The following is a 14,019-nucleotide window of genomic DNA, read 5'->3' as shown; positions in this document are numbered from 1 at the left end:
GTACTATATCTTGTACTGTATTTTGTTACTAATTTTTAATGCTGTATCTCAGGGTTCTTAAATTATCAACTTGTATATTCATTTTTTTCATTTAAATTGCATTAAACTTGTTCCTCTCAGAATAACATTTTCCAATATTAAAAATATTGGTATAAGAGAAAAGGCAATGACCACCAGCAATTAAGAATGTGAAAGTTAGATTGTAGAGACTTTTAAAAAACAAAGGAAATTAGGATTTTATTTCAGGACAAAGAATTCAATTTTCAGTAAATCAGCTGAAGGTGTTACTACAAATGAATTAAAGAAGTTTGCGTTCAACAATAAATTCCTTAAATAAGAGAATGAGTGAGTATTATTTAAATAGTGGCATAATTCAATGAAATTAATTATTACACAAGAGAATGAATAGTTTCCTTAGAGAGAAAATACTAAATAAAAAATAGCAAAACAAAAACATTGATACCAAAATTAAAATTACCATACCATCCAATTATATAAGTTAATGCAAACACATAGAAAATATAAAATATTTCAAACAATTTTTTTAATAAAAATAGAGATACAAAAGAATCATTTTTTTTAATCGAATTATCAATACAAAACATAAAATTGCTATATACTTATACTGAAAATCTTGTCCTCTACAACTTTCCAACTCCAAAGGACAACTAAACAATCACTTATTCAAATGTGCTTCATTAACTTCACTCCACATATTGATCTCCTTACATCATTTTGAAAGAGTAAGTTCTTCCATGATTTTAACTATTCACTTCAATAATTCAAGAACATCTTGTCACTATGAGTAGGTGCTTCTATAGTATTAGACATAATTGAAAATCACATTTCCAGTAAAAGCACTTTGATGTCATGTTGAAATAATTCAAAATTAGAAAAAAAATAATCAAATCATAGCCCACCCGGGAATGCTGATCACACTGTTATAATGGTACAAATCACCCTAAACTATCGACCCAAAAGCTGAAGAGGCATTGCTCCAAACAATAAGGTACAATAAATAAGCTGACTGAGAAACCATCAGAGATGCCTCATGGGGAAATATCTTTTCTCTTCCTGCAGAACAGTGTACAAATGAGACTATTGAATGATTCAAGGCGGCAATTGAAGCACATGTTCCACACAGAAGTTCTATAGCAAACCCCAATCGTTTGCTTCTCTTTGTGCAGAAATTAAGAACACGTGATTTCTGGAAAATCTACAACAGTGTAGTAAATAATGGGCAATTAACAATCCCCCAACTATCCAACAATCATGAGGTTGTTTGCATGGCAACTGAGAAGGCTAACATGTTGCCTGTTGGTTTACCTCAAAATCTACATTGGACTCCCTCCCGGATTTTCCTGTGCAGACAGAAACCATACTAGAGGATCTGAAAATCACCCCTTCTCAAGTGCATGGTATCATAAAAAATCTAGACATCTCAAAATCATGTGGACCTGTCTCATCCCGGCTGTACTATTAAAAAAATGCTCTGCTAAAGTTGCTCCAGTTTTCTCCAAACTTTTCAACAAATGCCTTAACGAATCTTGCTTTTCTGACTGCTGGAAAACTACTTCCGCAGTAGTAGTTTACAAGAATTCTGGCGAAAGAACGGAGCCATTAAATTATCACCCCATTAGCCTCCTCCCTCTCTTTGCCCAAATATTTCAGCCCATAATCAAGCTCTAGTCCACCACCTTACAGTTGCTAAACTTTTATCAAACCAACAATATCGATTTAAGCAAGCCTGTTCTACTGCAGATATCCTAACTAATCTCTGAATGTATATACCATGCACTGGATAAAGCAGGGGAAGTTAGGGCAGTAGCTCTAGATATATTTAAGGCTTTTGACAGGGTATAGCACAATGGTTTTTTCATGCATGAATACTTAACATAATTAAATCCTTCTTAAATAAGAGAAAAATTCAAGTTGTCCTTCGTACATCTTAACAATAAGATATAAATGTGGGTGTAGCTCAAGGGTCAATCCTTGGACCTTTATTATTCCTGATATTCATAAACAACCTCCCTGATAAAATTGTTTCTGAGAGGAGTATATTTGCTGATAACACCACGTTCTACAACAAGCATGTGGAGAAAACGAATGAACACATATCTAAGGCAATAGAGGAAGACCTGCAGTCTGTAGTTGAATGGAGACAAAAATGAATGGTAACATTTAATGCTGCCAAGACTAAGCTTGTTTCCTTCAATAATTACAAGAAACTTTCTCAACCACCAATAGATATGACTAAATATACATTACCTGAAAATACTTCATTGAAACTTCTTGACTTAACGTTCACGGGGAACACGAGTTGGAACAGATAAATCAAGGGCATTGCCACAGCTGCTGTGAAGAAGGCAGCTTTCTCTACCATGCTAGAAAGTTACTTACGCCTAAACGTGTCCTGTACCTGTACCAGGCCACAATTCGTCTATGTATGAACTATTGTTGTCAAATTTGGGCTGATGCATCTGCTACTAATCTTTTACTCCTGGACAGGGTTCAAAAAAGAGTCACCAACCTAATAGGTCCTGAACTGTCAGCTAGGCTTCAGCCTCACTCCCAATGATGAAATGATGCATCCCTCTGCCTGTTCTACAAGTATTTTAATGGTAGGTGCTTCGATGAACTACAAGCCCATGTACCTCATCAATGTAAATACCGCAGACAAACCTGATAAGAGGTAAAATCCTACCACTATACAGTAGAGATCCCCCGATGCAGGAAGGCCTTCTACTTTAATAGCTTCTTCCCCAGAACTGGTAGACTTTGGAATTTTTTTCCAGGTTCTTGCTTCCCTGACTGTACTGACATGCAGAAGTTTAAGTGTAATATAAACAGACATCTTGCTGCTTAACTCCCTACATAGTATTCCTGCAATTATGTCCCAAATAGTAGCCCACTACATCAAAGTGGTACTGTGCCTTGTTTGGGATGAAAATGCCATAAAATGAATGAATCATATAGACGTTTTTATTAAAAATAAACATTGGTTTTATATTGTATTTTCTTGATACGTTCTTGTAAAGTAGGGGAGATAAATCATCCTTCTATTTAAGCAAATAAAAATGAACGACAATATTATACACTGCAATTTACAATAGAATTGATTTTTTTTATTTCGAATTAACTTCTATTAGATCACCTCTTTTCTTATTTTGGTGAGGATAATTATTTCAGCATGATATGCAAGTATATCAATCACATTTCAAATAAAATACTTGAAATGCGATTTTCAATTGTGATTAATACCATAGAAAAGTGTTATCCAATAAATATGGTTTGAACTGAGAATTAGGTCGTGTTATTCAAAATCTGCCAATTCAAACTATGCTGTTGTAACATTTCATCAAACTCATTTGTACTGAAACAGAAATCACATCTTAGATAATTAAATGCATCAACCTGCGAGATATTTTCTTCATCTACCGAGAATTTCAGAGTTCTATTAGTTTTGTTTGTATTTGGTCTTCAAGCAATTTATTTTAAAACCTATTTTGGCTAGATGTTTCGAAACTTTTGAGATGAGAATTGAGAATTTGTATTATTCAGACTATTATTTTCACGTTGGATGTTTTTCTCATGTTTTGGCTGATGTAATATCCGAGTGTTGAGATGAATGTTGTTAAACACTCGAGTCTATACGGAATTTCAAACCTTTTGTTTTATCTATGGAAATCGTTCTGGTTGTTTCCGCCATGACTGGGTAGAAAAAAAAATTTTTTTGTATCGCATGTAGTCAGAATCTCTAAAAGATTGTTCGAGTTGAGTGAAGGTTCAAAATAATACTATCTAAAAATAAAATAAAAATTTAAGACTTCAGACAGATTTAGAACAATGTATTCTATTTATTAGTGGAATAAATAAAATATATAAATTCCTAAATTCCATAAGACGTACCTGAAGAAGATTGGAGGTTAACATTTGGGCAAAACGAATCCAAGATGAGAATACCAATCCGAATAATACAAAAAAAAAAAAAAAAATACTATTTTTTTCCTCTTTTAAGTTTAGGAGACCAAGAAATATTTGCAGATTATCTTGGGACAAATGGCCGCAAGCAAGAGTAATTTCCCTTTGTCTTCGTCCATTATTATTTAGAAATACATTTTTAACATGAGGAGAAGAGTACTATTCTGTACTTTCACCTAACAAAACAAAGACAGTAAAAATTTTAATTTATCTTGAAAATCATATCTAATAGCAAGGTCCATATTCTGCATAAATACCATACTTTAGGTACCTCCAATGCACACCACAATTTTAACTCCCCCTCCTATATGTAACACTATGTAATTTAATATTATCATCCTAACTTTTTTACCATTTAAAAGAAGAAGCTTGAAATAAACTGCTAATAATTTTTTTTAATTTTACAGCATACAAAAATAATGCAAATGTGAAGCAAAAATCGTATTTACATTATCGACGCTTTAAAACAACGTTCCTATGTAGTGACGTTTTTGAAGCTGTAGACATACCCAGGTTTTAAAAATCTAGGAAAAAAAAATCAAATAGTCATATCTCCCTGAAATTTTCGATATTTCTTCATTATTGAATAAACTTACATAATAAAAGTGGGTTTTGTTTAATCTATCAGAGGAAATATTTTTTTAGGTGTTCTACCTCCTTCCCTATATTTCATGCTATGAAAACTAAACAAAATAAATGTAGGTTGTGTAAGAAATTCTTCAGAAATAAGCAGGTTCTTTATTGGTCGGTTTGTCCGCCCACTTGAATCTATCTGATTGTTTGTTCTTACTAACCTACTATTCTTGGCGCTAAATTTATCTTTTCAGCTCGGTAGTTTTCCCAGAGACAACAGGTCGGAATGGACATACGAAAACTCACTCAAAGCTGGTAGCCTCGAAACCCTTTTGTCTAACCGAGGCGCATAATGCCCTAATGTGGGGCAAAATGTTATTATCATCTGCAAACAACAATGCCCTAATGTTGGCCGAAATGTTATTATCATTTGCAAACAACAATGCCCTTATGTTGGGCGAAATGTTATTATCATCTGCAAACAACAATGCCTTAATGTTGGGCGAAATGTTATCATCTGCAAACAACAATGCCCTAATGTTGGCCGAAATGTTATATTCATCGCACACTTGTGCTCTGTGAACTTTGACTTTCATCATTACTTATGTTTTTCAGAGACAAAATTAAGGTCTACATTTTGACCTGTCCTTTGCCCGCTATTCAGGCAGTTATGCACAGTGAACTCCATGAGGACTGCTGGATTAGCAGCATTCATCTTTGGAAGGCATCACTTAACTCAACGATCTGTTGCAGCTTTTCTTTGACAGCGCAGTATTGTATCCAGCATTACGCGAAGATAAACTATGTACTATTACCCTTAGATAGCTAAAGATGACACATCTTTTGCAATTTGGATCTTTTTAATTCAATAAAATTCACAATGAAGTTTAAAAGGTGAGCCTGCTGTAATTTCTGATTATTTTCTTTCATTCTGCCAAGGGCAAAACCGATGGGAGAGAATATCTAGGTGTGTCAGAAATTTCGTGAAAATAGTGAATAATTCCACCCCGTCTTTCAAAGTTTATAACTCCTCGAAAAATGTAATTCAAGCCCTCATTTTTTTTTTTTTTTTTTTTTTTCAATTAAAAGGAGCAAGGACCAAGGTTTCATTAAAAAAAAAAAAAAAAAAAAACAATGTGATTTAAAAAAAAAAAGTTTTAAACTTCAAACTTTACAGGTAAATTTCTAAAAAAAAAAATCACTACTTTTTTTTGTTTTAAATTTGAATATATTATTTATTGACCTTTTCTCTTCAATTTGTGATATATAAAACTTTGGTGAGTAAATTAATTATTTACTTTTTAATAGACACTTGAAAATGGGGGGGGTCGTGAATTAAAAAAAAAAAAACTTTTGTCTAAAATATTATATTCGGTTTATTGGAAAGAGCATAAAATTTCACATTGACCCTGAAAATATCGTAAAAATAGAATCAATAGAAAAATTTTGATAGATTTTTAAAGTTTAAAAATTGAAAAATATTGAGTTCGTAAAATTCATTACTGCTTTTTAAAAAATAAAAAAAAAATATTTCTATTACTTTTAAAACAACTTTAATAGTTTATTTTGGAAGTATAATCCATAAAGAAAATAGACAACCCACTTTTAACAGAGAAATTACAAGTTTTTTTATATTTTATTCGCAGTTTCGTGTTAGGGGTGTCAAAAATTCCTACAAAAATTTTGATACACCTAGAGAATCTCAGTCAATAAAAATTTCAACATTTTTTTAAAGATCAAATAATTAAAAAATATTTCTAAATATATATATATATATATATATATATATTTCTGTAAAAGTCTGAGGATGCTCAGACGGCCAAAAAAACGGCCAAGTAGCTGAAACAATAATGTAACTTAACAGCAAGATACGGTAATAAAAAATAAAACGCATATTTGCTCTACAACAGTATTGAACACTTTCTTCAGTTTTTATTAATTACCATTTCCACTAATATATATATATATATATATATATATATATATATATATATATATATAAACCCGTTATTTATTTCACTTACCTTAAAGTTGTAAATAAAATTGGGCATAAAAATAAAAAATAAAAAATAAAAAAATCAATATTATGTTAAGTTTTTCTTGATAATTTTTTTCTCGGTAATATATTTGAATTACAACAAAAAACAAAATTCTAAGAAATAAGAATTTTTTCAAAGCTTTAAATGATATTAAATTAAAATATTATGCAATATGAATTTTAAACAAAGATTTTTTTCTATAACAGGTTCCCAATAATAAAAAAATATATTCATATATTTTAATATGACTCTTGAGATAATAAAAAAAAATTGCAAATTCCAAATCGGCCAAAAAAAAAAATTCGGCACTTCTGCAATCTGCATGACAGTGACATATTTTAGAAATAAAAGAGTTATCGACCCCTGTTCTTTGGCTGATATGTGACATCTGTCGGCGGTTCTTGAAGCTAAAATATACACATGTAGATTGTAGAGGTGCCAAAAAACAAAAACAAAAAACGTTACTTCCATTAACTATTATAACGCAAATGCCCATCCATAGAAATTGACACAAACGAAATGATGTACAATGCTGACGTTTTACACAACGTCGTGCGTGGAGATACTTACATTGGATTTACAGAATTTAAAATTCTAATTTTAGAATTAGAAAAATATATTGATTTTGAGACTTAAAAGTACATTTTGCAACGCAACCGTGAATTATTTTAAGACAATTTACTTTAAATTCGATCACAAACATTTTTATGCTTGTGTAGAATATGGATCGTGCTATTTATTTAAAAAAAATTTAGATATAATTTTTAAGTCGAATTCAAGTTTTACGGCATCTTTTGTTAGGTGAAAGTATAGAATAATTGCAAAACGTTCTCCCTCTTAAACTGGGTTTTTAAATAATAACGCGCGGTTTGTATTCTGTCTAAATATCTAACGCGGATAGTTTGTGCCGCATGATTGGAATTGCAAATCTGGTGTTCGTAACGAATGTTGAAGTAATTCATTAAAAGGAAGTAAACAAGCGAATAAAAATTCAGTTTGGAAGACGATTTGACACATCTGAGACGCGGACTTCTTATAATTTCGCTTTATATGCCTGATCGAAAGAAGATAAACACTGTAAAAAAAAACAACAGACGCTTACCGACTAAAATGATTACTGTTGAAAACTAAAGTATACTTTAACTTACCAAAGTGAAGAGTAGGAAAGAAAGCAAGGGTTTCAAGTCCGCCATCTTGATGGTGGCGGCGCGGAAGTGACGTCACTTTGGACGAGACAATTCAAACGTGGCACGCTGCCAATGGCAAGCTAATATCTTTAAACTCTCGACACGTGTCTTTCATTTTTATTTTTATTTTTTACTGTAATTTACACATTTTTACGTAAATACTATCGCAAGTAGTAGTTAAGATATACTGTGGCAGAAATTACGTTATATTTAAAAAAAAAAAAAAGTGTTTGTACAGTAAATAAAAGGCATTTTAAATTAGAAATACTATTACGTAATTAAGTGTCAGATTGAAATTGGTAAAAATTCCAAAAATTTCGAAAAATGATTGAATAGAAAAATAATTAAAAGAAAAAATTATATAAAGTATGCGGTTTTATCGGTTTTTTTTCTTTTGCGTCCAATTCCGTATGGCAAATTGACTTATCTCCCTTGTTTCAGTTCATATTTTTTTCAGGTTTAAATTAGAAAATAGTAAGCCTCCAAGATCCCCATTCCCTCCTATCTGCAATTTTTCTTTTCATACCCCCCCCCCTTCTAAATTTCACCCATCTTGGAGAGAAAGAAATCAATAACTAACGCCCCATCCCCCACCCACAAAATTTTCTTTTCTCCCTTTCGTCCTTTCTTATAGAGCATCCTCACTTAGCAGGAGCTCAGGTTATTTTATAAACCGAAGTGGAACAGGCGGTCTATCAACTAGACGGGGTTGGGAGGGCCCTACTAACCACTTTTGTATTTTTTCTTCCCCCGCCCTCGACACAAATGAATTATTGTATCATCATTATTGTTATCTTTTTTGTTTTTAAATAAAAAAAAAATGTTTTAAACAATTGGGTTCTAAGTAGGACGTCCCCCAGTACAAAAGGGTGAATGTGGTATTATGGTGAAAGAAAATACTAGCTTAGAGGAATTTTTTGTTTAGTTCTGGAGTGACAAGGATGACCAACGACCCCCCTTTCACCCCTTTTGAGTTGGCCTTATGCGTAAGTTTTTTGTTCAGTTGAAACTTACATTGTAATTTTAGCTTGAATAAAGAATTTAATATTGTAAACTGAGTTATGTACCCTTAACCCGAGCTCTCCAGGAAGGAGAGAGAAAAGGACTGTCATGGCACACCCAATGAAGGTACACATGTACGTCGCTTATCGAGATTAACTACCGTGTCTTGTTGTCTTTCCCTTATGAGTGAGGCCCTTCCCTCTTAACTATACATGGTGTCAGAAGTGGGATGAAAACAAAAAATAACAAAACAAAGGAAAAATACAACGACCCATCCTAAATAAGAAACATGAAAATATGTACGAACGACAAAGGACAGTCCTTTTCTCTCTCCTTCCTGGAGAGCTCGGTTTAAGGGTAACGCAACTTACCGACCCCACAGAAATCCAAAATGAGCTACAGTCTGCATGCAGTTCATCTGTTTACGAAATCTTGTTCAACTTCATTGGTCTGGATGCCCTGAATAATACCACAGAGGAACAACTGTTAGAATATATTAAATCTGTTGCAGTGAAAACCATCCATCCTCAGGTATACAGTCAGTAATTCTTTGTAATGAAGCAAAGTGATGGGGAGGCTATCACATCCTTTATTTTCTGATTGAAATCACAAGCGATGCTCTGCACTTTCCATTGTGGCAACCAGCATGTGCAATGTCATTTTCTGAGGACATGATCAAATCTCAAATCATTGCCGGATTATGGGACACCTCCCACCAGAGCAAAATTTATCAGAGATTACGTTTCTGCCAACTCTAAATGATTTAACTAGACGTCTCTTGACTCTACCGCCAAAGCATCAAATCATTTCTGACCAGCAGAGATCACACAAGTGGCTCAATTTAAATCTGCGTCATCAAAAAAGTTTCCACAAACAAATAAGATGAAACATAATGATGGCAAATGCAAAGGTTGTGGACACAAGACACACCCAAAAGGACGAAGACAATGCCCCGCTTGGGGCAAATCATGCTACAAAGAGAACCACTTCTCAATTACATGCCACGGCACAGCATCGTCAAATGCCATAATGGGAGACTAATCAAATGACAGCCAGGATGAAGATTCTTCATTCATATCAACAACGACTGTGCAACCTGAATGACTAGAGGAAAAAGAGGGGATCCTGCATGGTGCATGGACCAACAACAAGTTTACACCAGGCCGACAAGAGCCACCTCCATTTTTCAATATTACCATCACATTAGATACAAAGGCCCACCAACACCTCGGACGATTCAAACATACAAATATGAAACCCCAACCTGTCCAATTGCCCGCTTTGGCAGACATGGGAGCTCAGACAAGTACAGCTGGTGTGGACTTATTAAACAATCTTGGGTGCACTTCTGAACATCTGCTGTGCTCTAGGCACTGGTTACATGCCATTAATGATGACAACCTGCCCATCATGGGGGCCTTAATTGCCACGATGTCACTCGGTAAGGCAGCATGTTCAGAGGTGATATACATCAGCCCAAGGGTGAAGTGCCTGTGTATATCACAAACGGCCCTGAAAAACTAAAAATTATCAATAACAACTTTCCAGCACAACTTAGTAGTCTGGTAGCCACAACGAAGATGGACCCAAACCAACTGACCAAATGCCCATACAGATCACCATGCCCATTATTACCAGACAAGCCGCCATTTACCGCCACACTTGAATATCGAGGAGAAATAGAAAGCTGGATCAAATGCCACTTTGCCAGCAGTGCATTTAATACATGTACGCACCAGAAATTGCAGAGCATGACCAGAGAACCACTTACTATCACATTCCACGACAACCACCAACCTAAGGCTATTCACAAACCAATCCCTGTCCCCCACCACTGGAAAGAGGCTGTCAAATCCCAGCTTGATGCAGATGTAGCACTGAACATCATTGAACCAGTGCCAGCAGGGACACCAATGACATGGTGTTTGAGAATGATCACAGTGCCCAAAAAAGACGGCAGCCCACTTAGAACAGTCAACCTCCAAAATTTAAATGCAGCGACAAGACGAGAAACACACCACACACCCTCTCCATTCAATCTTGTCAACATGATACCCCCAGGAAAAAAGAAAACTATTCTGGATGCCTGGAACGGATATCACAGTGTTCCTCTGGCTGTGGAAGCATGGGATGCCACCACTTTCATAACAGAATGGGGCAGATACAGGTATTTGCGAGCCCCTCAAGGTTTCCAAGCATCCAATGATGATTACACAAAGAGATTCAACACGATTACAGAAGGTTTCCCTCGTGTGGCTCGCTGTGTAGATGACTCTATCTTGTGGGATGATGATATGGCACTGTCCTTTTGACACACCATTAGATACATGATATTATGTGCTGAAAATGGAATAGTATTTAACCCAGAAAAATTCCAATTTGCAAAAGACAATGTACAGTTTGCTGGCTTCGACATCAGCCTAACAGGGTACAAATCATCTCAAAAATTACTTGAGGGCATCAGAAACTTCTCATCACTGACAAACATTACAGGAGTTAGATCTTTCTTTGGACTGATTAACCAACTTTCATATGCGTTTGCCCAACCAGCCATCATGTCGCCCTTCAGAGAACTACTGAAACATAACAGCAGGTTTTACTGGGACAATACATTGGAACAACTCTTTCTGCAATCCAAGGAAACAATCCTAAAAAGGCTTGTTGTCTTTCCCTTATGAGTGAGGCCCTTCCCTCTTAACTATACAAATATCTCAATATCTTCCTCGTTGTTATCAATGTTTTTGTAAAAAAAAGTTTAGCAAATCTACGTGATCATTTTTCGTAAATTTTGGAATTTTTATTATTTTTGACATGGCACATAATTACATAATAATGTTTTTAATTAAAATACATTTTTTGATATTCAATGATAAGTACTCTTTTTTTTAAATATATTGTAGCAAACACTATGCCCGGCGGGAATAAATCCCTGGCAGGAATATTTCATAGCAGTCACCGCTTCAACGCCAACGCATATGAAGAATGCATAGGATGTCGTGATGCGTCCACCGCCACCACATACACAAAAGAAAAGGAACTATGTTACGCTCCCTCACGTAGAAATACAGTGAACAGGCTGGAACATACGAGAAAGCCAGTATATAAGGGCTTGCTCGCCAAAAATCAAATCAGTTTCCCCTCCAAATTCTCTACTATAGCACGTGCTCAAGGAAACTCCATCTATTTAGACGTAAAACAACATCGCCAAGAATGGCACAAAATCAAACCAGTTTTTCTCTTCTCCAGCATGGAAAGTTACAACATGCAACGAGGACTCAAATCTTCTTTCCAAACAATCTTATTTCGAACTACTGTTCTTTTGATACGAGCACACACACACCCATGTATTCACTTATATAGATTTTGGGACTGTTTTTCTCAGAAAAAAGCCACATGAATGTTAAACCCAGGTGCTTTAATCATACAAAAAATCAGTAATTTCAAGCTTCGTGCTTTTCTCACAAAATCCTCATTTGATTAATCCTTCATTATGAACATTGAACACAAGAAAACGCTTATGTTGGAACAATTTAAACTAATATTTCTAACACGTAAATAAATGTTGTTTATTTCGTGTTAATAAAGTGATTTCGTGTTTTTTTGTCGAGTGTTGTTATTTTCAGGATTTCATTTTTATTCATGTAAAGATGTGGATTGATTAAACCTTTCTATTAATCGGCAATCCCGCTAAATTTACCGTTAATGGTCCCGCGGGATACACTCCTACTTTCAACTTCAATAAAATTGTAACACATACAACCTCCGTCCCATAAATTGATAAATCCCGATTATAAATTGGTTATACTATTGAACCACATTCCTACAAATGGGTGACTCTGCCGGGAGTCTATTCCACAATATAAATAATTTTGATATCCAATTATAATACAAACGCACCAAAAATTTTTAAGTGTTTTTTATTACTAAATATTAAGCACTAAATAACAAGATTATCAACAAATTAGATTTTTTTTTGTTAAAAATGGATAAAAGTTATAGCACATTGGCTCATGAGTGCTCTATGTCAAATTGATGATTGAATATAATTAAATGTGAGCTCATTTTTTGTATTAAATACTAATCCCTATTAATTCCTATTAATACCTAACTGTGCATCAAACAGATACCATAGCACTTAGTTCACTGCACCTTATCATAGAAAATTACAACCAGATCCTTCCAGTAGTTTGTAGCGAATTGTTATTTCACAAACACATCTGCTATATATTTTCAAAGGGAAATAACTCAATTGAAATTATTTCAAGTTTTAAAATAGGCATAGATTTAAAGGAACACCATTTCACCCACACAAACAAATGGCGGATTATTCATTGCATGCTTCATCTCAAAGTCATGTGACTTCTACAGGGACTAGTTTTTTTTTATGTTTTCTCGCATATGGATACACTAAATAGGCAAGGAAGATAGCAATTTCGATTATAAATACAGTATGCAGAAAAAATCAAATCAGTTTAGTGAGGAGCATCTGTCTTCCTAACAACATCGCAAGATGTAAAAATTATTTATTAGTTAATACGCATGCTGAGATAATTCATGCTAATGGATAAATACCTTACCAAGAGATTTCTGTTTATGCAAGTAGTAATAATTTTCTCTAACCTTTGTCTTTTATTCCGACATATGGATTTATACGTAGCTGTCTACATCAAAGCCTACTCTTACAAAACATCTAATTGCTTTTAATTCCATATTGATGAATATCAACCTTACTAATTTCGTAACGGATTACCAGGATTACCAGAGAGTTAATACTTCACATCCCTAATAAAAAAAAAACTATGTTAAATAAAACTATTTTTTGATATATATAAACACTGTGTTCGAGTTGATTGCTAGTTGTTGTTGTTTGAGTGATGCATCTTCTTTTATTATTTGTTTTATTATAAAAGAGTCTATGATATTTAAATGAATAGTGAAATGTCATGCTCCTTTATTAATTGGCGACCCCACACGGGAATACTCAAGCAATATCGATTTTTAGCCGTCATTCTTTCCATAGAAAATATGGAGAACCATGTCCTGTCCTCAACGACGGCCAATCAAGTAATATTTAAAATATCACCATTTTGGGCCGAAAATCCAACATTATGGTTTACCTACATCGAAGCACAATTCTTTACGAAATGTATACGCAGCCAAATAACAAAATTGAACCATGTTGTAGGTTCATTAACTCATGAAATAATGACTGGCGTCAGAGACCTGATAATGGCTCC

General features: G+C 34.1%; 1 protein-coding gene across 1 annotated transcript in view; it reads right to left on the bottom strand.

Annotated features, from left to right (window-relative positions):
- Positions 1 to 7,898, bottom strand: part of LOC145247908 (selenoprotein F-like) — a 39,331-nt gene extending 31,433 nt beyond the window's left edge. The window contains exon 1 of the mRNA XM_080109538.1: positions 7,742 to 7,898. Coding sequence (XP_079965664.1) covers positions 7,742 to 7,786 — 45 coding nt within the window. The 5' untranslated portion in view covers positions 7,787 to 7,898. The remainder of the gene's footprint in view (positions 1 to 7,741) is intronic.
- Between the last annotated feature and the right edge of the window lie 6,121 nt (positions 7,899 to 14,019).

The sequence above is a fragment of the Euprymna scolopes genome, chromosome 26 (assembly GCF_053919585.1).
Source record: "Euprymna scolopes isolate OS-2025 chromosome 26, ASM5391958v1, whole genome shotgun sequence".
Classification (NCBI taxonomy): domain Eukaryota; kingdom Metazoa; phylum Mollusca; class Cephalopoda; order Sepiida; family Sepiolidae; genus Euprymna; species Euprymna scolopes.
The sequence above is the reverse complement of the archived record's forward strand: the minus strand, read 5'-3'. Positions and strand labels throughout refer to the sequence as shown.